Source organism: Spea bombifrons, chromosome 1 (genome assembly GCF_027358695.1).
Source record: "Spea bombifrons isolate aSpeBom1 chromosome 1, aSpeBom1.2.pri, whole genome shotgun sequence".
NCBI classification, from domain to species: Eukaryota; Metazoa; Chordata; class Amphibia; order Anura; family Pelobatidae; genus Spea; species Spea bombifrons.
Window position 1 is genome coordinate 48,299,820 of NC_071087.1, and position 27,754 is coordinate 48,327,573.

At 38.5% G+C, this 27,754-nt stretch overlaps 1 protein-coding gene across 1 annotated transcript in view; it reads right to left on the reverse strand.

Annotated features, from left to right (window-relative positions):
* Nucleotides 1–27,754, reverse strand: part of LOC128486915 (B-cell scaffold protein with ankyrin repeats-like) — a 112,218-nt gene that overhangs the window by 38,883 nt on the left and 45,581 nt on the right. The window contains exon 7 of the mRNA XM_053461566.1: nt 15,267–15,463. Within this exon, the coding sequence (XP_053317541.1) occupies nt 15,267–15,463 (197 nt within the window). The remainder of the gene's footprint in view (nt 1–15,266; nt 15,464–27,754) is intronic.

The window sequence follows — 27,754 nt, forward strand, 5'->3', positions numbered from 1 at the left end:
AGTAATCCGTTTTTTCAGTGGATTTCTGGGTGGCATAGATTCATTGATGATGTGATATTTTTTCTGGAGTGTCCCCCAGGACCAGCTCCTATTATTCCATCAATACATCAATGAGAATTTTGAAGGTTTAAAATTCACCCTCCACTATCATTCTATGGAGGCTGAATTTTTAGATATGGTCATTTGTAGATCTGGCACTTCTTTAGCCACAAAATTGTTTCGCAAGCCATTGGCAGTTAATTCGCTTTTGCACTTTAACTCCTGCCACCCCCCTTTTCTCTTGGCTAATATTCCTAAGAGCCAAATTCAGAGGGTGAGAAATCTATGTACAGACCCCTCTATTAAGAAACAGAAACTCAATCCCTACTATTTAGATTTAAAGGTACAGGTTATCCTGAAGATATCCTTAATAAAGCTTTATTGCAGATCCAGTCCAGAGACACAGAGTAGCAAAACTTCTAAGAAAGTACCTAAACACCCTATTTGCAGATATACAACAGCCTTTTCACCATTATCAGGCCAACTTCGGAATATTCCTTTTCGCCATTGGCATATTCTTAAACAAGAGTCCAAATTGAAAGATATTGCTCATCACCCCAGCCTTGCCTATAAAAGAATCTTAGAAATCTTTTAATTCACAGTGATTTAAAACCCATTAACCAAAAGGGTATGTGGCTAAATCAGCCTATTAACGGTAATTACAAATGTGGCAGTTGTGCCCAGTGTAACAACACGAATAATACCAAATGGTTTAATCAACCACCCTACACAGGTGAAAAGGGTTATATTAACTCTTTCATTAACTGTGCCACTGCTTTTGTGGTATATGTTCTTTTTTGTCCATGTTCCAAAATGTATGTAGGATCTACCCAAAGACCTTTCAAGGAACGTATATCTGAGCATAAATCTGCTATTCGTAATGCCATTAAAATGATTGACAGAGAGAAACACAATGCCATGGCTGTCCATTACCATCTGGCAGGCCATGCATCTCCGGCATCCTTGATATTTTATGGTTTAGAGATGTTTCCTGTCTAACCTATAGGCATGGATAGGGTGAGGGCTTTATTACGCCGTGAATCCTTTTGGATTTCAGAATTAGGCAGGCCTTAATAGGGAGATAAATTGGTCTCTGTTTTTATAAACAGCAGTTCTTTAAGTATTAACCCTTTCTTTATATGTTTATCGTATTTATTTATTTTTTTCAGTAACATGTACATATTTACACATCTTTACTATTCTATGGTGTATAAATAATGGGAATGGATTATTGATAGATTTTTGTAAATGTTTTTGTATTTGCAGATTTGATAGCATCTTAAATGGCATCTCTGCATCTTATTTTCACAGTCCTCTGAAAAGTTTAAGAATGGAAGCACAGAGTTCTTTGACTACTAAGCAAACCTTATTAAGTCCAACAAAAGAGTTAACTTTTAGAGTCGCCAGCTGACAATAAAAAGATCTTGATGAGGGCTGCTTTGTTCTTTTGTTATTTGCTGAAGTGCATGTAAAAATACATTCCACATCCAACAATACATTCCACATTCACAAAGCATCTGTAGAACAGGAGATATGCAATCATAATAATCATTGGTAAAATAGCAGAACAGTGACTATCCATTTAATTGATGTTGTAAGGCAACATATAGTAAGTGAATCAATCAGAATTCTATCTAAGCCAAGAGGTGAAGCTCAGAAAATTACATTTTTTTCATAAGTGGTAAATTTCTGTTGAAATCAGTAGCTAACAAATATACATAATTACTAGAAAAGTTACTATAGTAACTACAAAAGTCATTCAAAAAGCTGAGCGATGTATTAAAGCCATATATTAACATTAAATCAACATTTTGTTCAGGTGCATGCAATTATTTAAAGGTCTCAAGGTTTGCTGATAAAGAGCATTGTATTATCCTGAAACTTGTTTTTGCTCCATGAGTGTATTCATTCATTCTCAGTTTTATTTTCCATCAGCTATTGTTGTTTAAAATGGCACAAATCATAATAATACTAGCTAAATCTAAGTTTAGGATTGACACAATTAATATATATATATATATATATATATATATATATATACACACACAGGCACACACACATAGAAAATCAGAAAAAGAGGATGATATGATGTCATATCCCAGTTGTCTGCTTCTCACAGGTCTGGAGATACCACGTTTGAGGGGGGAATGGGAGCCTGCATATTCATCCTTACCCAGACCTAAAAATCCTGTACTGGTCTCCACATACACTTCATGACCAAAAGTATGTGGACACCTGACGATCACACCTATATGAGCTTGTTGGAAATCCCATTCCAAACATATAGACACTAATATGAAGTTGCCCCCCACTTTGCAGCTATAACAGCCTCCACTCTTATGAAATCTTTCCACAAGATTTTGGGGTGTGTCTGATGAGAAGGTCTGGCTTGCAATCAGCACTCCAACTCATTCCAAAGGTATTCAATGAGGTTAATGCCAGGGATCTCCGGAAGTTCCACCACAACAAACTCGTCAAGCCATATCTTCATGGGCCTTGCTTTGTGCGCAAAGTCACAGTCATGCTGCAACAGGAAAGGGCTTTTCACAAACTGGTGCCACAAAGCTGGAAGCATACACCTGTCTATAATGGCTTTGTATGCTGTAGTATTGACGTTAACCTTCACTGCAACTAAGGGAGGTAAGCCTAAAATAGCCCCAGACCTTTACCCTTCCTCTACTAAACTTTCTCCTAGCATTTGCCAAACCCAGGCTCATCCATCAGACTTTGAGATACTACACAGGACAGTCGATTTGTACATGTTACATGCTTCAGCGCTCAGGAGCTCCACCCTGTGAGCGTGTATAGTCTACTGCTTTGGAAATTTTACCAACTGGCTTGTCGCAATGGTGGCATCCTAAGACAGTGTCATGTTTAGGTTGACTGAGCTCTCCAGTGCAACCCATTCTACATTGCGCACTGTTGTCAAGTCAGTTGTCAACCGTTATTCCTAAATCCTTCTCATTTGTAGTTTCCCCCAAGGATATTCCATTTAAAGAATAGGTTGCATTTTTATTATTTTTACCATAATGCATAACTTTGTTTTTCTTTATATTGAACCTCATCTGCCACTTGCACGCCCAGTCCCCAACTCTGTCTAAATCTTCCTGCAAAGAAGAAACATCAGGATTTATCTGAATTACCCGGCCTAATTTTGTGTCATCAGCAAAAACTGTGACATGGCTCTCAATGCAGCTTGGGAGATCATTTATAAATAAATTAAAAAGAAGAGGACCGAGGACAGACCCCTGAGGCACTCCACTTAATACCTGCGCACAGGCTGAGAAACATCCATTCACAACAACCCTCTGCATTCTTTTAGCCAATTTCCGATCCACATACAGACATTTGTCCCTAAGCCTATTTCTGTTAATTTGTAGAGTAGCCTTTTATGTGGAACCGTATCAAATGCCTTAGCAAAGTCCAGATAAATCACATCTACAGTCATACCCAGGCCTATATTTTTACTAACTTCTTCATAGAATGCTAATAGGTTGGTTTGACAAGACCGATCTTTCAAAAATCCATGTTGACTTCTACTAATTGGATTATGGATCAAGATATGATCTTGAATTTATACCTTTAGCAACCCTTCAAATAATTTCCCCACTACCGATGTTAAGCTTACTGGCCTGTAATTTCTCGGTTGAGATTTGGATCCCTTATTAAATATGGGCACAACATCTGCCTTGCGCCAATCTAATGGAACTATGCCTGAGCTGAAAGAATCACTAAAGATTAGTAATAATTTTTGGGCCAGATTTAGGCTTAGCTCCTTCAGTACCTTTGGGTGTATACCATCCGGTCCAGGGGCCTTGTCTACTAGTTCTCCAAGATGTTTGGAACAACCGACCTGCCAAGCTCCTTAAAAAATTGTGTGCAAGTGTACCTAGAAGAATTGATACTGTTTTGTTCACTCACTTTGCACTTTGTTAAATGATAAAAAAGAAACTATCAACATGTCTATTTAGAAAGCATTTTTACTTCACAGCATTTTTTTACACGTGCCTAAAACTGTTGCACAATACTGTATAATATACAGTATCTCACAAAAGTGAGTACACCCCTCACATTTTTGTAAATATTTTATTATATCTTTTCATGTGACAACACTGAAGAAATGACACTCTGCTACAATGTAAAGTATTGAGCGTACAGCCTGTATAAAAGTGTAAATTAGCTGTCCCCTCAAATAACTCAACACACAGTCGTTAATGTCTAAACCTTGGCAACAAAAGTGAGTACACCCCTAAGTGGAAATGTCCAAATTGGGCACAAAGTGTCAATATTTTGTGTGGCCACCATTATTTTCCACTTCCACTTCTCCATGACGACATCACGGAGCTGGTGGATGTTAGAGACCTTGCGCTTCCACTTGAGGATGCCCCACAGATGCTCAATAGGGTTTAGGTCTGGAGAAGTGCTTGACCAGTCCATCACCTTTACCTTCAGCTTCTTTAGCAAGGCAGCGGTCGTCTTGGAGGTGTGTTTGGGGTCGTTATCATGTTGGAATACTGCCCCGAGGCCCAGTCTCCAAAGGGAGGGGATCATGCTCTGCTTCCGTATGTCACAGTCATGCTGGCATTCAGTGTTGTCACATGAAAAGATATAATAAAATATTTATAAAAATGTGAGGGGTGTACTCACTTTTGTGAGATACTGTATATTCCTCTCAGGGTTCTTAAATGTATTTGTAACTCCCATGTGTCTTTGGTCCATGCCTCCTTCTGGTGGCACAAAAAGAGGTTTTCTCTTAACAGTATTCCCTAACTGACGGCATTGGTACATAAAGCTATATTCTAGAGTTTTCAGTCTGTATAATTCTCTCGGGCAGAGAGAAAGTGTCCCTTTGTGGTATCGCTGAATTATGAAATAAAAAAAAAGCAATGTAAAGTAAAATTTTTCATTTTTCAGGGTATGAAATAATTTTTGTATTTAGCAGACATTCCTTATGATGCTCACGTTAAGACTGCATATAAATCCTAGTATTGGAAAAGGTAGAACCTAACCTCTTTTAGCAGAGAACTACCAAGTTGACCCTTCATACTGTAGTTAATTAGGTGGAAGTTTTTATTTTTCCACACCTTACATTTACTAAATTCATTTTTGTAAGCATTTGCTCCAAACATAGAACTAAAAACATATAGAAACATAGAATTTGATGGCAGATACGAACTATAGTCCATTTAGTCTGCCAATGTTTCCTGATGTAAAGACTCAATCCTTAATCAGCTCTCTGCCTCCCTGTAGATTCAGGATAGCCGTATGCCTATCCTATTCAACTTTAAATGTTCTCAATGTATTAACCTCTAACACTTCTGCTGGGAGGCCATTCCACTTTTCTACCACCCTCTTTGTAAAGTAAAACGTCCTTACATTACAGCTATGCCGCTGACACTATAATTTGGAATTGTTACTTCTTGTTCTAGCATTTCTCCTCCTTCGTAATAAGGTTGACTCCTGTGCTGTGTAGTTTAAGGGCACAAAATGAATAAACATAATCAAGGGTGATTTTTATTCCTCGGTAAACTAATGTACCATTTTCCAGTTGTAAGGGAGATGGAGTGAGTATAGATTCCTAGAGCTAAGGAGATCCCCTAAAGGATGGGTGGCTGATGTGTTCAGTGTGTTGTACGTACCGATATAGATTAACATCATCAATCTGAACGAAAATGAGGCAGCCTATTGATTTCCACTAGACCAGCTGGATTTTGCAAATTCATGAGAGTATCCATTGACCTTATGTCATGAATAAAATGCGATGCACAAATACATCTTTGCTTGCACATATGTTTGGTCTATTAATTTATTTAAAAGCCCCTTGCTATTCTCTCTATAGGTAGCCTGAATGGCTTTCAGTTATAAGGTGAGGTGCTGATCAGCAAATACCTTAATTTATTATGCCTGTGATATCTCCTCGCTAAATTCTGTACAGATAATTCAAGGGGAAATATAGCTTTCATTGTGTTTCACTTGCATGTTGTTTCTCTGATTGTACATCATTTCTGTTTAGGTTGGTGCCTTTGAAACATGTTGATAACAGCATTGTAACACAGATAAATAGAGAAACTAAAGAAAAACAACAGGATTAATATAAACTCATAAGGTTTGTGTGTGTGTATGTATAAAGAGATACTGTAGATGACTAAGGGTTTATGGGAACAGGAAAAAATAATGATTGGGGGCCCCAGCTACACACAATCATTGGTCTGCACTGAATTGAGTACATCCCTTACTTCAAAGAGTTAAAACTTCGTGTATCAGATTTTTAAGTAATGCCAGTAAGCTCATTAAACTCATTGTCTGTTGAACAAGGTGCTCTATGACATTTGCTTAATGGGAAAAAAAAGAACTGAATACATAAATGTCAATTTTTACAAATTTGGCTTAAATTGTCCTTTATTGGACAGAGGTTTTCAGCTTGTATAGACTTAGCAATGGGTAAAAATACATTGTTGCAAACCCCACCAATCCATATAGTGGAGCCAGTTTAGTGAGCCAAACTAGCTATGCTAGAGACACATGTAGGGTTTCCACCTTTTTCTGGGCCGTTTCTTTGAGAGGTTGCATTTGGAAGGTGTTTTCAGAGATTCCAAAGAGGAGAATTGAGGAGAGGCAAGAAACAACAGAAAGAAATGAGAAGAAGAAAGGGAAAGAAAGGAGAGGAGGAGAACATGGAAGAGACTAGAAAGAAAGGATAGGCGATACAAAACAGAAAAAAACTTGTGACCTCTTCGATTGCCAACAAGGGTTTTGCAACCAAGTATTAAGTCATCACAGGGGGGTAGTGGTTGTGCTTCACACGCATAGTAGGTATAAAAAAAGAAAAGCACAATGATGTAGTATGTCTTATCAAGCAGATGAAATGAAAAGCCAAATGATGGTACTCACAATTTATGGGGGCTTAATGATTAGCCCCAAAGTATGCGCTTGGGCGATATGATCCTCGCCTAGGGATATTCTTGCGTCTTACTCTTACGGTTCTTTTGATGATTTTTTGGTAAGCAATGTTGGAATTGCTCACTCCTTTGCGCTTAAGTGGTAGGATCCCCACCAAGGATATAATGGTAGTAGATGGTTTTTCCGGATAAAAAATATATAAAAGAGTAAAAACAGGTCCCGGAGCAAGAATAACTTTTTTTTTTTTTTTTTTTAAATATTTATTCAAGCTGGTAATAAAACCTAGTAAAAGACAATAAAAAATAGCACACAATGCATTTCGCCTACCAGCAGGCTTCCTCAGGATGTGAAAAAACTTGGTGGGGGATCATGCCACCTAAGCGCAAAGGAGTGAGCAATTCCAACATTGCTTACCAAAAATCATCAAAAGAACCGTAAGAGTAAGACGCAAGAATATGTCTAGGGCGAGGATCATATCTCCCAACCACATACTTTGGGGCTAATCATTAAGCCCCCATAAATTGTGAGTACCATCATTTGGCTTTTTATTTCATCTGCTTGATAAGACATACTACACCATTATGCTTTTCTTTCTTTTTTATTACTACTCTGTGTGTGAAGCGCAACCACTACCCCCCTGTGACTACTGATCTACTATCCAGCCAAGAAGAGGGATCCTTGGCAAGTGGTCTGCGGCTGTACATTTACAAAACCTTTTACAATAGAAAGACTATTCAAACCAAGATTCAAAGACTTATTTTACCGCCTAATTGTTTTATTTTTCTAGCACTTTTACCCTTTCATGTTTTGCAAAGGAATAAAATACTTAATTCACTGAGTAAAATGCAAATTAATTTATAACTTATTCGAAATGTGTTATTCTGGATTTTTTTGTTATTCTGCCTCTCACTGTTTAACCCCTTCGCGACCTTTGCCGGTTCAGGACCGTCATAACAAGAAGGTCACTAAATGACCTTTGACGGTCCTGAACCGTCAAAAAATTAAATAAGCTTAGAAAGTGATCAAGGATCACTTTCTTCGCTTAAACGGCCTTGCTGCAATGCCTCGATGTCGAGGCTTTCAGCAAGGCCGAGATCGGCATCGGGGGCCATGTCTGGCCCCTCCCCGGGGCGTCAACAGCCGCCATACATTGTATGGCGGCGGACGCCCGTTTTAAACTTAAATGGTGTCACTGGAATGCCTCGATCAGGAGGCATCCAGCGACACCAAACACTTACCTCTGGGTGGGCTGTGACCGCTCCGGAGTGCGGTCACAGCCGCAGCTGCCGGTGATCTTCGCCATCCGCAAGATGGCGGCGGCCCGGGAAATAAAACAATAAAGAAGAAAGAGTTCGCTAGACGGTCTCCAGACCCTCTAGAGAACTGGCTCCACTTGCTGGTTGAATACAGGTACTGCATTCAACCATGCAAGTCAATGGAGCCCAGCTTTCTAATCACTATGTGATTAGTAAAATATTCAAAAAAAAATAATAAATGGAAAAAAAAAATTTAAAAAAATGTGCTAACATTTAAAAATAATTATGCAGTGATGTCACTAGATGAACCATCCAGTACCAGCAAAATGTGTAAAAAAAATATAAAAAAAGTATTAAAAAAATAAAATTAAATTAAAAAATAAAGTTTATTATTTTGAGCAAGTGCTAAAATTTCTCAAAAATCTCAACAAAGAGTTAAAATAAAAGCACTTCAAATACCCAAGGGGTGTCTAATATATAAAAAAAATGGCTGATGGGGTAAATTGGAGTGGCCTAGCTCAAAGATAGGGCATAGGTACAGACTGATCAAAATGGAGAAAAAAGCGCACTTCCCAAATGTGGCATTTTAAATCTCAAACAACCCGACAAACCCATGCATGTCGGGTATCACTGCACTCAGGAGATGTTCCTGAACACATATTGGGGGGTTGTTTGACAGTGGCATATACCAGGACCTGTATATCTATAACTAAAATACAATTTGTGTGAAAAAAAAATAAAAAAAATTACTATTACAAAGTTTGACAAAGTGTAGTTCTATAATTGGTGCATGGAAAGGGTTAAAATAACAGCATTTGGAATACCCTGGGGTGTCTAGTTTTCAAAAATATATGGTTTGAATGGGTTAAATTGAGTTAACCGGCTTCAAAGAGATTCCAAAGAGGAGATGGAGGCACAATGACCAAATGACCACCTGAATTACGCATGCCCCAAAAGTAGCCTTTTACCAGCCAAACAATCTGACAAACCCATGCATGTGGGGTATCGCTGTACTCAGGAGATGTTGCTGAACACATATTGGGGTGTTGTTTGATAGTGACATATACCAGAACCTGTATATCTATAACTAAATTACAATTTGTGTGGAAAAAAAATAAAAACAATTACTATTACAAAGTTTGACAAAGTGTAGTTGTATAATTGGTGCATGGAAAGGGTTAAAATAACAGCATTTGGAATACCCTGGGGTGTCTAGTTTTCAAAAATATATGGTTTGAATGGGTTAAATTGAGTTAACCGGCTTCAAAGATGTTCCAAAGAGGAGATGGAGGCAGACTGACCAGATTTGTTAAAAAAGATTTGGAAATCATAAAACGCTGCTTGTACTTATTGCCCTATAACTTACAAAAAACAGCAAAAAAACATAAAAACATTGGGTATTTCTAAACTCAGGACAAGTAGTAGAATCTATTTAGCTAGTTTTTTTACTTGCTTTTTTAGGTGAGTAAAAGATTTTTCAAATAAAAGTCATAAAATGTGTTTTTTTCAATTTTTCACCATTTTTTTTTATAGTAAATAAGATGATACGATCAAAATAACAATATATAACTTATGTGGGTTCACTAAATGGGTGAGGAGAAAATGACAGCTGAACACAAGCACCACAAAAGTGTCAAAACAGCCTCGGTCCCACAGGGTACAAAACGAAAAATGAGCCCGGTCCTTAAGGGGTTAAATAAACCATTAAAATGATAGACTGATCATCTCTTTGTCAGTGAGCAAACGTACAAAATCAGCAGGGGATCAAATCATTTTTTCCTTGACTGTACTATGCAATATACATTGACAATATATACTATACACATGCATGCCAAACAATTATTTGATGAACAGATATGGGGCAAATATGGCTCCCACCTATGCAGACCTTTTCATGTTTGATTTTGAGGGGAAATTTGTTTTGAATAATAACCATTTTAAACATCACATTAAATGATGGCTATATAGACACTAGTTTTGTTATTTGGGAAGACAGCGCAGGTACTAGTTTCAGGAATTTCTAAATAATTGTCATGCAATACAGAGGAATACAATAAGCAGAAGGTTTACTTATCAGATGTAAAGAGAATAATAGCATACATACTGATGTGTATATAAAACCAATGTATGCAAATAGGCTACTACATGCTAGGAGTTTTCACACGCCAATATGTTTGAAACAAAAGGGTTTTAGTATTATAACACTGGAAAAAAAGCTACAGATTGTGTTATAGATCGTAACCGTGAGAGCTTACTGGTTTAAAATCCCTCAAGAACGAGGGAGATCATACCGTTTTTCCAAAGAATATGTAAAATTGTACTTCAAAATTGGCACATTTTGCAACCTGATCCAAATTTTGCACTTTTAAGGACATACAGGTAGTAGCTTATAAAAGTTCAATGAATATAAAAGATTTTTTTGGTCAAGGCAGAGCCTAAGGTTAGTCACAAACAAAGCTTTTTATCCACTCTTAATGGGAGTTCACCCTGTCAGTCGTTTAATCATTGTACTGGTATAATTGGAGGTGAATACGTTATTCATCCTAGGACAGGTAAACCATTCCAGATTAGAGGTTTTATTATTGGTGGTATAATTTTTTAAGTACCCCTTTTACGTAAAAAAACACAAATAAATCCTTTAAGGATTAGGAAAAAAGGTGGCACATCTGTTGGTAAACATTTTCGTGAGGTCGGCCACAATGTATCATGTAACATGTTCCCCAGTTGTCAAGAGGAGGGGATAGGGAGAGAGTGCTATTACAAAAAGAGGCTAAATAGACCTACGTGTTTGAAGCGGTGACCCCTAATGGATTGAATTAAAAAAATGAGTGACGCTGGGTCCCTATCAGTAAGTGAGTTTTGTTTTTTATGCCATATTTTCTTATCTATGCTGCTCCCTTAATGTATTTTAAAAATTGGGTATATATATATATATATATATATATATATATATATACGCAAGGAACCATTAAAGCAGATTAATTGCAACAGAATTTAATTTATGAATGTTTCAAAAGATTATCCCTTGTGGGATTCAGATATACCTTATTCTTGTTTACAAATCTAATTCATTGAATATGTAGCTTTGTTCTATATGTAGCTGGGCTGTATGCTGGGTTACCACGGTAACCCGGTGACCCCTTTTTTTTTTCTATTAACCTCAGGCAGCTTCCGTCACTTCTGTTTGGGCGTCACTATGCTACATCTGATAGAAACTGTAATTTTCAAATATGGGTGAGTGATTTTAGAGGGTATATAAGTAATAGGGTTGAAGCACACTATTTGAAGGTGCATGCATTAATAAAGGGGAAATAGCCTCAAAATGTTTCATTCAAGTGGTAAACTGGTTGAGGCTCCAAGTTGAGGAGAGCAAGGCACAGTCAGCCAAAATACAAAAATAAACAAATTTATAACAAATTTATAATAAGACAATATTATTCGAAATTAAAATAATTCCAATCATTAAACATGGATGAGATGTGTGGGCGTTGTGTGGTGTGATGATAGAGTGGGTGTGAATGCATGTTAGTGTGAATGTGTTTGTGTATAAAAGTTACTATGTTAAAGTGAATGTCTGGTAGTGTGAGTGTGTGTTATAGTGAGCAACTGAGTATGTGTGAGTGTGTTACAGAGTGTATGTGCATTTGTTAGTGCATGTATTAGTCACTGGGAGGTAGATAAGGGTTTCCTTTGCCTGCTATCCCCTGCATACTATTTCTATTTATAAATCCTTATGATATGATTATCGTCTACCAAGGTGTATTTTACATATATATCTATATCGCTATATATGTATATATAATGAGTATTTCTTGTTATTGCTATAGTCAATCAGGATGACTATTTAAATGATGGTTCTATGAATTCACACTGTCATTTGCATTTATGTGATTTCATAAAAATAGTTATTATATCCGGGAGGTCTGGATTTATAAGATGTCTGATCATTTGTTACAGTAAACTCAAGCCATCAGATGTAGCTTGTGTCAGACAAATTACCCATCCTTAATATGATATGAAAGCAATAAATGTTATCATTTTACTATTATGACACATGATTGTTAAAATGAAATTATTAAGAGGAACATGGACATATATAGAATAACTGCATTTTTATTACTGGACACAATGGATCACCTATATCAGTTTCATTTGAAAAAGTGAAAAAGAAGATATTAAAAATACATTATTAACAACAGCATACTTATGCAACAAGTATGATATGATGTTGTATGTTACATGTACTGTCATTAATGATGTCATCAATGTCCTTAACAATTATATCATAAAATAGGTCGGGGATGAACAAGAAACAATAGTATGGGTATACCTCTATCAGACCAATTTCCTTGGGCTGGCACTAGGTGTTAAGATTTGTGGACACCCAGTTTGTAACGCAAGTCATAAAAATAAAAAGTATACATAAACTAAACAAAACAAAGTACTCATGATGACAAGCTTGTTTTAAAAAGTGATATACTATACAGATATAATATTTATATGTTACCCTATGCACATCATTTGGGGGTGCCTTAAATCATTGGGGGCCCTAAGCAGCTGCCTTATTTCTTTATATGGTAGTACCACCTCCGTCCTTGATTTAACTACTGTCTTGGCTAAATACAAATTTTCTCAATGAATGTCGTGCATTTTTTCATAAAACTTTCTGTAGCTTAAAGAAACTCACGGCTCATAATACAAACCTTCATTTAAAACCTTTCCATCTGTGCTTGACCAGGGGCCACTGTACATTCCAAATGCCCTTAGGCATAACACTCCAGACCCTACCCCATAAGAAGTAGAAAAGTCAAAGATTTCATATAGTTCAATAAGGAAAAATATATTCCTAAACTGTATTAATTGACATTAATTGAGAAAATATGTTTCATTCACACAAATTGAAAAACTAAAATATATCACTCAAAATATAGGTCGTCAGAATTCATCATTTAATAGAAAGTTTTTGTTTGGGAACTTTGAAAAAATATTAATAATTTTTCCACATTGTGTCTTACACAAAGCTTGCTCATTTTTCACGTTTTCCTCCAGGCAAAGAAATGTTGCAGGAATTTAATATGTAACAAGGCGTAGAACATAATTATTTTTATTTATGTTTCACACGAAAGCAATATTTCCTTTTGTCAGTTACAACAATTCTTTATGCTTTATATATCACATTGTTATGTTTTATTACCAAGCGCAGAGGAAGAAAATCTTATAAATATTAAGTGTGAATATGACACACCAGACAGATTTGCACTCAAAATATTGATCATTTATGTTTTTTCCTTTGCTTTCTACATAACCATTGAATCAATTAACAAAAAAAGAAAACACACAAATTCTGTTTATGCAGTTTGTTTCTTGAGAATTTGAAATGAAAGGATAATCCAAAAAAAACATTTTGGGGAACATATATTACATAACATATTATCACCTGGATAGTGTTTTATCACTTCTATCTTCTTGTTTTGGAGTATTGTGTTAGTCAGTAAGAACTATAGACACTTGCTAATACATTGGTAATACATACCTCCTCAATGACATCTAAAATGGGCTAAATACCGTATTGGCTCAAATATAGGCCGCACATTTTTTCCCCCACTTTAAGTCTTTAAAGTGGGAGTGCGGCCTATATTCGGGGTCTAGCGCCCGACGCCCAGGACATGCAGTCCCGGGCACCGGGCAGGCAGCAGGGTTAGGATACAGATCCCCCGCAGTGGTGCAGGGGACCTGCATCCTACTCCCCGATACGCTCAGACAGCCTCCCTTGCCAGCACTTCCCACGAGGGGGGTGCCGGCACGGGAGGACCGTCCGCACGATGCGCTTTACCTCTGCCCCCCCCCCTACATCTACGCAATACGCGTATACAACTTCCGGTGCCGGCACATCCAGTGCCGGCACCGGAAGTTGTATTGCGTAGATGTCCCCCGCCGGCCCCGCAAGACACCCGGGAGTCTGCTCCGGTAAGCCGGGGGGGGCTGGGGGCAGAGGAGGACAGTGGCAGCATATCTCGGGGAGGGAGGACAGTGGTAGCGTATCTCGGGGAGGGAGGACAGTGGCAGCGTATCTCGGGGAGGGAGGACAGTGGCAGCGTATCTCGGGGGGGGGGGGGACAGTGGTAGCGTATCTCGGGGAGGGAGGACAGTGGTAGCATATCTCGGGGAGGGAGGACAGTGGCAGCATATCTCGGGGGGGAGGAGGACAGTGGCAGCATATCTCGGGGGGGAGGAGGACAGTGGCAGCATATCTCGGGGAGGGAGGACAGTGGTAGCGTATCTCGGGGAGGGAGGACAGTGGCAGCGTATCTCGGGGAGGGAGGACAGTGGCAGCGTATCTCGGGGAGGGAGGACAGTGGTAGCGTATCTCGGGGAGGGAGGACAGTGGTAGCATATCTCGGGGAGGGAGGACAGTGGCAGCATATCTCGGGGGGGAGGAGGACAGTGGCAGCATATCTCGGGGGGGACAGTGGCAGCATATCTCGGGGGAGGGACAGAGTGGCAGCATGTTTTTTTTGGTGCTTTTTTAAAGAAAAAAACTTTTTCTTTAAAAAAGCACCAAACTTTTAGGGTGCGGCTTATATACGGGGGCGGCCTATATCCGAGCCAATACGGTATGTTTCCTGGTTGAATCGTACTTTTCTGCCCTAATATTGGACCATATCTACGATAATCCTATAATGTAACTGTTACAACATAGGACAAGTCTGTGTACCTCTTTACTTGTTAATGAGTTAGCTTATGCTGTTGTGTGTGTGTATAAAAATCAATGAAAACCCCAATAACCCTTTGGAAGACATATCCTGACTCCCTTTATGGGGAATCACAACCTAACTACTATCATCCTGCATCTCAAGGCTATTCTAAAGCAGCCATACTGGTAGGTCTGCCCTACAAAGGCTAACTGTTTTCCTCAACTGTTGCGAGCATGCAGGTTTACATCAGAAGGCTTATCTCAGGCCCTGGAATCTGAAGCACCTTCATACTTGATTTATTTGGGACTTTGTTTTGTCATAGTAACAAATGCAGCGCTTAAGACATTTAAAACATTTAATAATGTGAAAAACTTACTGAAAATTGCTGGATAATTTTCTGAATATGTGTGTGACCGTGTTTCTCAGCTATTGCAGCTGGATCATCTCCGTACTTATTGGTTATTCTGGAAATTAGATCGGCTCCTTGGCATTGCATTAATAGAAGTGTGACCTCTTTGAGTCCGTATTTTGCTGCACAGTGAAGAAGTGTTGGAACTTCTTCACAACTTCCGTCTGAAAATGTGGAATTAAGGTTATCAGCAATTGTAAATAGACATGTACCAAATTCCCCCCCTAACGTGGCCGTTAAGCCACATAAGAAAATATCCAATCTGTTTCATGGCAGAATACAGAAATAACTCTAAGCATGTGGATCAATAACAAAGATCCGCAGAGCCTGAAACTGCATTTGGAAAAAAGGTGGCAATTTTGGAATGCTTTCATTGATTTCACTGATTTCAGCTGGTGTCTCCCTTTAATATATCAGAAATTCACTATCCTGGTTTTTTCAACCCTTCAACCCCTTAATACCCATTAAACAGGAGGCAGCGGACATTTTATCGGAAATTACATTTGCATTACAAAATATATTAAATCCAGTTTGATGCTTTGAAATGTTACTCAAACTATTTACAGATTTATAATTTTACCATACGCAGTTGAGCATCTTTTAAAACATTGCAGATCTGTTTTCCTTGATCCAGGTTACATAATAAATAGAGGCTTTTTGAATATATTGACATTTTCAGAAGTGCATGTAATTGTGCTATGCTCTGGGGTGACAACAAACTGTCAGAGATTGGGATTAAGCTGCCTCTAACTGGGCTGGCATTTCAGAGTTTAAAATATTCATGCCCCTTTACACAAATCCATACACAGCAACAGCAATGTCAACACGGATAAACATATTACAAAGATATGGTGGAGAGTCAAAATAAATCAAAAGTTCCATAAACCTCCTAGTAGAAAGTCTCTGCAGGAACAGTCTTAAAATGTCATGCAAACAAACAAATGCTTCATTGTGCCCTCTAGTTGTCTTCCTTTCTCTGCAATATCCAAACTGATGTTAGCGGGAATGCAGGGGATTATGACCAATGACCAAGGTGGAATGAAAATGAAGCCCATATAGATACAGGAAGGCCTTAGGACATATATTACTGTATTTGCTCGATTACAAGATGACCCTGATTATAAGATGACCCCCCCAAATCGGAATATTAATTAAGGAAAAAAAGAAAAAAGCCTGAATATAAGACGACCCTATAGGAAAAAAGTTTTACCAGTAAATGTTAATTCATGTAAACTATTTTTTTTAAAATAAAAGCTTTGATTGAGAAAAATATTTTGTTTTTATTTCCTTTTATTTTCCAGCCTGTCCCCCCAGTTATGCACATCTGCCCCCAGGCTTGCCACTCTGCCCCAGAAATGCCTTATACCCCCTATATGCCACTGTGCCCCATGATATGCCTTTTAACCCTCTAAATACCACTGTGCCTCCAGAAATGCCTTATACCCCTATATGCCACTCTGGCATTTAAGGGGTTAAAAGGCATATATAAGGAGGTATAAGGCGTTTCAGGAGGCAGAGTGGCGTATAGAGGGTTAAAAGGCATATTTGGAGGCAGAGTGGCATTAAGGGGGTTAAAAGGCATTTCATAGTGCATTCTGCATACAAAAATGCCTTATGCCCTCCATTTAACACCTGCCCCCCCAAATTTACTGGTGCTTCTGATTCCCCGATGTGTAGTCAGGGCAGTGTGTAGACATCTACGCGATTCGCGTAGACAACTTCCGCTGCAGCCGGGGGTTGTCTGCGTCCATTGCGCAGGCCTCTGCAACCCCCGCTGCTAACCGCACCTCCTTCCAGCTGCAACGGAAGTTGTCTACGCGAATTGCGTAGATGTCTACACGCTGCCCTGACTACACACCGGGGACTCAAAAGCACTCTTCGTGTTCGCTTTCATGTTTGCCTGAAGACGAATGAACAAGTCTATCAATTATTATACATCCCAGGAGGTAGCATTCTCCTGGCATCTGTCAAACCCAGATTCTATCATCAGACTTCCAGATATTAAAGCATAATTCATCACTCCAGAGAACACATTTCCATTGCTTGAGAGTGTTTTACACCACTCCGACCAACGCTTGTCACTGTGCATGGTGATCTACAGCTCGGTTACTGCTGCTCAGCAATACAAACCTACTTCATGAAGCTTCTGAAGCAAAGTGCTTTTACTAATTCCTTAGGCAGTTGCTTCCATAGGCAGTGAAGAGTGGGACAGAGGGATTTTTGTACCAAAGAGGTACTGCACTTCTACAGGGGAGGTATATCTTTTTTCCCAGTGGGGTATGAGTAAAAGAACAGTGGCTGGAAGTTTAAAAAATGTGAAAAGAAGGATTAAAAAAGGTATGCCAAAAAAGTGCAAGACAAGATTGCAGAGTAAAGGTTTCAAGTACAGTTCCCATGGCAAAAAAAAATCAATAGTAATGTATGTGATAACTTATATAGTTTCCTTTAGTATTTTCTTATAGTCTAATTTTTCTATGGCACAGGACCAAAGCAAAAGGATCAATATACTTATTACACTAAAAGGAAATGCTTGCAAAAGCACAGGCAAACGGAAAAAACTGACATCAGCATAATCTCATGCAGATAAAATGTTGGAAAGTAATATTTTATATATGGAGAGTTTGTTTCTAGATTTAATTTTAAATTAACAAAAGATGATGTGAAGATGGCTTGTACAATACAAATTTAGCAATCTTCAGACCAATAAAGCTATAAACCCTCTTAATGCTTTGCCAAGATTCTTTCCATTTTCCGTCAGGTGATGTATAGGATGTTTTCTTTTTCATTTCTGCAAAAGTTTTAAAATTTTGCTTTATAGTGGAAAGTCCCAAAACATTTAAAATAAATATTATATATTTTATTGGTTCCAAAAGACGAGAGTAAAGTGAATATTTTTAAAATAGATGATACATATAATAAAGCAATATGGGGGGTGACTCTAAATACACAACGCAGAAAAAATGCACTGCTCAATCTATGTGAACTATGCTTTTTTCCAGGTAATATCTCCATAAGTGATCAATATCAGAGAAAGTTAATTAAACAGAAGCAATCAGTGGCGAGGCACTTAAAGGTCCTACACTAATCACAGCTTGACAGATTAAGAATTGGTAAATTTTAGCAGTGGGTTTTTTATTTCTTGGAACAATCAATAACAGCTTAGATTGCTGTAATGTGAATTTCAACTCTGTATTCTGACTTTTATTTAGATTTTGTATTCACTATGACTCTAGAACTAGAAAAACAATTGCTTTAATTCATCAAGGTAGAGTCATGACTTTGGTGGCAGATAAATGTGAACTTTTACGTAAAAAAATGACGTAAGAATTTTTAAATATTAACCCTTTAATATTTTGTCACAAATATTTTTTTTGTAGTGATTCGATAATGATGGCTAATGGTCCTTATAATAGATCTAATGAAAACATTGCATAACATATATAAGGAAAACATATATTTTTAGCTGGCACCTGTGTTCCAGCAAGGATTTCAACTGTGTTATACCAATACTCAGGGGGAGTGCTGCTACCTTTTGGCTCTAACAGACACTTGTTCACTTACCTTGCATGGAGCCTGCATTTGCAGCTACCCCCTGCTAAACAATACTTAGATGTAATTAAAGTAAAATATAAAGGACTTAGCTGCAGAGTCTATGACACTGACAACCTGTTCATCCACACTGATACTGTGTGATTTGGTTAAAAACTCTGAGAGTTTCCAGCTGGTGAAGTGAGGGTACATACTGGTTTCAAGACAGATGCTGTAGGTTCTAGAGCACAGATTCATGACTCCTGATTCATGAATCCTGACAAAGCATTATGTCACATATTTTTGAGTTCACTATATACTATTTCCTAAATTTCATAAAACTTACATAAATTACAATTTCATCAAAATACACTAAACTCATATTCAATGCTTTGTTTTTTTAAAACCCTACAGGAACCAATCTAATGTCTATTTAACCAGCGGATGCTTACTGAATAATAGACACTGCAGTTCCGCAATACATCATTGTTCAGTGATTAGTGATTTAATGATTTGTCTAAACTCAAGTTTGCAGTTGTTAAATTAAGACTGCGAGTGATAAAAAAGACTAAATATAATTCAAATGAAACAACCTCCCATGTTCCATTCAATATCTTTCATGAGACATTTTTCCAAAATTACATAAAATTTACCTTTTTGGCACGGCAAAGCAAAGGTGTAAAGAAGACAGAGCAGTCAGTGGGATATCCAATTAAAGGGATTTTGCAGTCAAGAATGTTTCATTGGAATAGACCTTTCAAGCATCCAATGGAATACCAATTGAACCATTGCCTGTTTTTTAAGAAACCACAAGTATGCCAAAAGACTTAAAATGCCCAGTAAGCATTTGTTAAAAGTAAAAAAATATTTTCAATTTCAAAAGCAATAGTCTTCAGATTCCTAAACGTTAGAATAACTGATTTTTTTCTAAATGCATGAAGCTCAGCTTATGCTCCCCTAATGGCAAGATAATAAACAGAAACTTATAATGGGAAAACAGACCATAGGCTCTAGGTACTATCAGTGACGCTGCTTTTCTTCCTTTATTCATTATTACAACTTATTGAAAAATGTTTCCCCAGTCTTTATTTTTAATTCATTTTAATTTATTTGTATTTATATTTTCTATTTATTGTTCCATCTTTATTTGGTGCCACCCATTAACCCCTTCATGACAAAGCATATACATACCCATATAGGCTGCTTTAAAACAGCTGCAAGCAGCATTTTCCACATTCAGCAGCTTTGCAGCATCCGCAGAAGCGGAATGCAATATCGAGGCATTCAGCAGCAGAACCCACCACTCCAAATCGCCCTGTGATTGCTCCAAAGAGCAACCACAAGCGCCATCAGTCATGACATTGCTGCCATTCACAAGATGGCGGCACCAACTAAATATCTAACAAGTTCACAGAGGGTCTGTCCAGGTACTGCATTTAACTATACAAGTCAATGGAGCCCAGCTTAAAAAATAAATTAATTTCGTAACATGTACAAATAATTCCCCACTGATGTCACCAGGGGAACCATCCAGTTCCAACAAAATGTACAAAAAAAATCTATATATAAGTTTTTTGAGCAAGTCTTAAAATTAGCAATATATCTTCAAAAAAAGTTAAAATACTGGCATTTTAAGTGACTATGGTATCTAGTCTTAAAAATGATTTGATGTGGTAAATCGAATTGGCTGGGTTCAAAGACGTCCCAAAAACAGGACATGGGAACAGACTGACCAGATGTCAAAAATGAAAAAAAATCACACCTCTCAAATGTGGCCTTTTACCTCCAAAATAACCCAATAAACCCATGCACTGTACTCAGGAGATAATGCTAAACACATATTGGGGTGTTGTTTGACAGTAACATATACCATGAGCAGTAAATGAATACCTAAAGTAGAATGCGTGTTGAAAAAAAGCACAAAAAATACTACTGCAAACTTTGACAATGGCTAGTAGTAAAGTGTGTGCATTGAAAGAGTTAAAATACCAGCATTTGAAATACCCTGGGGTGTGTATTTTTCAAAAATATATGATTTCATGGGGTAAATTCAATTGGTTGGCTTCAACGATCTCCCAAATAGGACATGGGGGCAGACTTTGCAACATGTAAAAATTTCTATTTAAAAAATGCACACCACTCAAATGGCCTTTTAGTCCCTAAACAACTCAACAACCCCACACATGGGTGGTATCACTGTACTCAGGAGATGTTGCTGTATACATATCGGGGTGTTGTTTGGAAGTGACATACACAAGGAGGTGTAAAGTCACACTTAAAATACAAGGTGTGTTGGGGGGAAACACACACAAAGAAATTACTACTACAAATTTTCACAAAGAATGGTGGTAGAATTAGTGTATGGAAACAGTTAAAATACTAGGATTTGAAAAAGCCTTTGTAAAGGTGAAATGCGTGGTGCGCTATTTTAGACTTTTTATTCTGTAAAGTAATTAAATAACCATTTTACAATGCCTCTTGGACCATTTTCTTTTTTTTTTATCAAGAAGGACACCTGCTGTTCCAATATACTTGGTGGGGATCATACCACCTATGCCTGTAGGAAAAACCAACACCTGAGTACCACACCATTGCTGCTACTTCATCCTTAGACGAGGATTGTATCACCCATACGTGCATTTTGATAGCTCCAAAAAATTGTGAGTACCACATTTTTATCTATTTTTATATCTGGAGTACAAACATACTACCCCATTGTGCTGCTTTTCTTTTTTCTATTTTTTATTGTTGAAGCGCAACCACTGCATTTGAAATACCCTGGGGTGTCTAGTCTCCAAAAATATATGGTTTAATCAGGGTAAATTGATCTGGCTAACTTCAAAGATGACCTAAATAGGAACATGGATGCAGAATTACCAGATGTCAAAATTCCAAGTTGAAAAGCATAAATACGTATGTACCCAATGTGGCCTATTACCCCCTAAACAACCCTACAAACCCATGCATGAGTAGTATCACTGTACTCAGAAGATTTTGCTAAACACAAATGAGTTGTTGTTTGGAAGAGACACATAGCAGCAGCTGTAAATATATACCTCAGTACAATGTGTGTGAAAAAAAACAACACAAAATAAAAATACCACAAGGCTGGTGGCAGAATTAGTGTATGAAATACAGTTTCTAAAAAGATATGGTCTGACGGGGGTACATTTTCTTCGGCTCACTTCAAATATGTCACAAATAGGACATGGGCCCAGGATGACCAGATTTCAAAAACATGTCTTTAAAATAGAATTATGCTAATTGTACTTATTGCACTATAACCTGTAAACAAAAAATGCAATGTGTGTGCGTGCACTAAATGAGAAAGAAGAAAATAACAGCTAAACGCCAACACTGCAAAAATGTCTTGTCATTAGGGGGTTAATATCTGTTTATTCTCTATAATAGTGTTTGCATCATTCACATTCTTTATTTTGAAATGGAAGGGAAGCATTGCCTACGAAACAAAAATATCCTAAGGATGAATACTTGGCAATTCTATTGTTTCCCCAACATTAACCTTATCTACAGTTTCTATGCAGCTGCAATGTATTTTTTTTTATAAAAACTTCTTAATTATATCACACCATTTTTTAGACCATAAGGACTTGTACAATCCAGATTGCGGATCTAGTCTCCATCCTAGGCTTTCTGATAAACTGGAAAATATCTCTAATGGTTCTGAATCAGAACACATTTTTCTGATTCTGGTTAAGAGTTTAAAAGGTAGTCTTATCACCATAGCAGAAAAAATGCCTGCATGAGCAGATAGTTTGCAGTGCACAACAGAACGTAATGGTAGAGATCTATCCACACGAGCCATAAATACAAAGAAAAGAGTCCTCATCTTACGCGTTTCGCCCTCTGGGCTTAATCATAGATTATGAACTCTCAAGGAGACAAATATTTAAAATACAACCAATCAGACTAGAGAAAAATAAATAAGATTAGCTGAGTTATAAAAACCTGAGTACCCCACCAACACTTAAAGGAGAAATGGTAAAAACAATGCATTGCCCCGAAATTGAAATGCCGGCCTTTTTTTTCTGACGCTAAGGAGAGAGGGGAGCCAAGCAGTAGCTCATGATGTTTTTTGCGGGAAAGGGGGTAGATAGTGAGAAGAGAGGGATAGATAGTGAGAAGGGGGGAGAGGGGGAGATAATGAGAAGGGGTAGATAATGAGAAGGGAGGGAGAGGGGGTAGATATCGAAAAGGGGGAGAGGGGGGTAGATAGTGATAAATGAGGTGGTAAGAATATTGAAATAAAGAGTGAGAATGAGTGATAGAATGAATAAATGTGTGAATGCATTGTGTGAATGAGTGAGAAAAGTACACGTCCAACACACACACATATATATATATATATATATATATATATATATATATATATATATATATGTCTGTAATCTCATGCGCATAGTGTGTCCCTGATAGAAATAAAATGTGGTCACCCTAATCAGAACCATTTTTATAAATAACCCAAATCTACCTTTGTATCTGAGTGTGTGAGAAACATTGTTCTTTAGGACTGCACTGACTTTGATGGGAGACAAGAGGATTTAGGGATATCTCCAGGAAACTGAATTTCCTGGAGATGAAGTAATTTGCCCATTTCCAGTAAGACTTGTTGATCATCCCATGTGCCCAAGATTACATGGATTATTTAAGCATATTGAGCGCAGACCACAACAATCTATTTTCATTAAACCATGTAAAAAACCTTGCACTTAAATTTGAGTCTCTGAAGCATTCACCGGGAAAGATAATAAAATGACCTATGCATCCTGGACTTGCCAATGCGCAGAAGGGCCACAGAAGTCTCCCCATTAATATAAGTTCATGTGTATTCATGTTTCAAATATACCAAGGAATCATGTTGATTATGGTATTTCAAATAATAAACTCGTTTTGTGGTTTTATAGTGCACACATTTTTACAGAAGTCTGTCATTTTTAATTTTACACTGAACTATCCCTAAATAAAACATATACTTTTCCCATTACACAGTATGCACAATTCCCTTCTGTTTTCCCTTAATGAATGGACATTATTTACATTTGCTTCCCAGATTCTAACACTATGATTACATATAATTACTACTGTTGACCTTGTAAACTTATGTCTTTTGATTAAGCAGAGAAAAACGAACATATGTTCAGTAGCTATTTTCAGCATGCTGTTCAAGGCTGCGATTTCCCAGACATTTAATTCTACTAACTTTTCATCCAATTCATTACACTACACATTTTTTATAAAACCACTTCCTGCCTAGAGCTACATTTTTACTGTCTTCTATAAAACCATTACTTGGATGTTATCATCACAGAGCAATCTGACCTCATTTCAATTTCTTAAACTTTCTGTTCATCACACATGAATAACTTTTAAAATCTATTTTGTATGTGTGTAACCATCTATACATATTTATTTACTTTATTTTTGGCTACATTAATTTTAATTATAGGTGAGTAAAATGTAATATTTCTTTTGTAAGTTTACAATTCTAGAGTTAATGAGAGCCAAAAAAACAAAATCAGCATTTATAAACATCTAAATTTGCTTGAATTGATTTTTCACTTCAGTGTTAAAATATAAAACACAAAGATTATGGCTATAGAATAGAAATTTTACACATATAGCTACTGCATTCACATATCTTATGGGATCATTAAAGTATTTTCTTCCCTCCCATGTAATGTCAATTATTAGGACCAAACTATAAACTATGCGGTCACTTGCTCTTCAACTCACACAGTGTGTGGCCACTGTGGCAATGAAGTTAGGTCGCAACCACATTGAAAGGACCATATCTACCATTCAAGTGTCAGAAATATTAAGTGATCTTCACCATCTGGCAGTGGCCCACTGGACATTTTTGCTGTTCTCCAGATGCAAAAGTAGGCCTGTAAATTACCATCTACATCTTTGCCATACCTCATAGTTTTATTTTTGACTTTCTCTTCCAATGTTCCCATCAACCATATCACCAAACCTTGCCAAGGTCCTAAGGCTAAAATTATTCCCATGGTTCACCTATACAATGGTTATTCTCACCAATAATGATCTGCTTTATGAATAATGTCTCCTCCATGACCAAACTATAAACTATGCGGTCACTTGCTCTTCAACTCACACAGTGTGTGTGGCCACTGTGGCAATGAAGATAGGTCGCAACCACATTGAAAGGACCTTATCTACCATGCAAGTGTCAGAAATATTAAGTGATCTTCACCATCTGGCAGTGGCCCACTGGACATTTTTGCTGTTCTCCAGATGCAAAAGTAGGCCTGTAAATTACCATCTACATCAGGCATGTCCAAAGTCCGGCCCGCGGGCCAATTGCGGCCCGCGTTCCGGACTGATGCGGCCCCCAAGTGAGCCACGGGACTTGGCGTCATCAGCAGGCGCAGGGAGAAGGAAAGCGCGAGATCTGGGCTTTCCTTCTCCCTGCGCCGGCACACACAGCCACACAGCGGTGGGCGCGGCTTCAGTGTTGTGCGCCGGGATCTGACAACAAACCCCGGCGCACAACAGCTGTTGCCGCGCGGATCGCAAGGGAGCGGTATCGGAGGTATTTACCGGACATCCGGCTTAAAATCACTCAAGGGAGCCGGATGTCCGGTAAAGACCTCCGATACTGCTCCCTTGCGATCCACGCGGCAACAGCTGTTGTGCGCCGGGGTTTGTTGTCAGATCCCGGCGCACAACACTGAAGCCGCGCCCACCGCTGTCCGTGCCCTCTGAACCCCGTGCCCTCGGAAGAAGACAGAAGAACTGAAGAAGAAGAGGAGCGAAGAGCAGGAAAAGGAGCTGTAAGGAGAAAAGAGGAAAGGTAGGAAAGCATACAGTGAGAGTGGATTGGTGTATGTGTGTGGATTGGTATGTGTGTGTGGATTGGTATGTGTGTGTGGATTGGTATGTGTGTGTGGATTGGTGTATATGTGTGGATTAGTGTATATGTGTGGATTGGTATGTGTGTGGATTGGTATGTGTGTGGATTGGTATGTGTGTGGATTGGTATATATGTGTGGATTGGTATATATGTGTGGATTGGTATATATGTGTGGATTGGTATATATGTGTGGATTAGTGTATATGTGTGGATTGGTATGTGTGTGGATTGGTGTGTGTGGATTGGTATGTGTGTGGATTGGTATGTGTTTGTGGATTGGTGTATGTGTGTGGATTGGTGTATGTGTGTGAATTGGTATGTGTGGATTGGTATGTGTGGATTGGTGTATGTGTGTGGATTAGTGTGTGTGTGGATTGGTATGCGTGTGGATTGGTATATGTGTGGATTGGTATGTGTGTGGATTGGTATGTGTGTGTGGATTGGTGTATGTGTGTGGATTGGTGTATGTGTGTGGATTGGTGTATGTGTGTGGATTGGTGTATGTGTGTGGATTGGTGTATGTGTGTGGATTGGTGTGTGTGTGTGGATTGGTGTGTGTGTGGATTGGTGTGTGTGTGGATTGGTGTGTGTGTGGATTGGTGTATGTGTGGATTGGTGTATGTGTGTGGATTGGTATGTGTGTGGATTGGTGTATGTGTGTGGATTGGTGTATGTGTGTGGATTGGTGTATGTGTGTGGATTGGTGTATGTGTGTGGATTGGTATGTGTGTGTGGATTGGTATGTGTGTGTGGATTGGTGTATGTGTGTGGATTGGTGTATGTGTGTGGATTGGTGTGTGTGTGGATTGGTGTGTGTGTGGATTGGTATATGTGTGGATTGGTGTATGTGTGTGGATTGGTGTGTGTGTGGATTGGTATGCGTGTGGATTGGTATGCGTGTGGATTGGTATGCGTGTGGATTGGTATGCGTGTGGATTGGTATATGTGTGGATTGGTGTATGTGTGTGGATTGGTATGTGTGTGGATTGGTGTATGTGTGTGGATTGGTGTATGTGTGTGGATTGGTGTGTGTGTGTGGATTGGTATGTGTGTGTGGATTGGTGTATGTGTGTGGATTGGTGTATGTGTGTGGATTGGTGTATGTGTGGATTGGTATGCGTGTGGATTGGTAAATGTGTGAGAGTGATGGGTGTTATGCTGTACCATTTCCAATGTATTTTTCATTATATAATTATGCTCTAAAGTACATCATAACTCCCATCACTCTATACTGTTCCATACAGTGGCAGAGCTGGGAGACAGAGGCCTTGCACCACCACCGCAGGACTCCTGAAAGGTAAGTGAACTTCAAAGAGGGAGAGGGTAGATAGTTAGGAGGGGTAGATAGGGAGAAGGGAGTGAGAAGGGGTAGATAGGGCAGAAGGGAGCGAGAAGGGGTAGATCATACTCCTATCATGCCAAGTCTGCGAGTGCCTCCTGGAATCTGGGTATGCCTGGGCATGATAGGAATGTGATTGCTGTTAACAATTATATATATATATATATATTGTTATTTAATTGTTTTGTCCTATTTTGGTGTGTTACTTACTTTAAATAAAAGTGTTAGATTTTTTTTATGGTGTGTGTGGGGGGTCATATTCAGTTTCGGCCAGGTAGTTTTAAAGTGTGTGTGGGGGGGTGCCACATACAGGATCCGCCCCGGGTGCCAAATACTCTAGGTACGCCCCTGCCCTCCCCTACACAATTTCTTCATCAGATGCCCTTGTGGCTGTGTGTGCCGGCGCAGGGAGAAGGAAAGCCCAAATCTTGTGATCTCGGACGTCGCTAGATTTGGGCTTTCCTTCTCCCTCCGCCGGCACACACAGCCACAAGGGCATCTGATGAAGAAATTGTAGGCAGTGGCGGAACTACCGGGGTCGCGACTGCGACCGGGCCCTGGAGTTCTGCCAGTCAGTGGGGCCCAAGGGGTGCCGAGCGGTTGCTGAAAAAGGAGAGTGAGAAAGGGATAGATGTGGTATGCCGTTTTCAATAAACTTTGCATAAAATAGTTAATTTGCATTTCATTTTAATG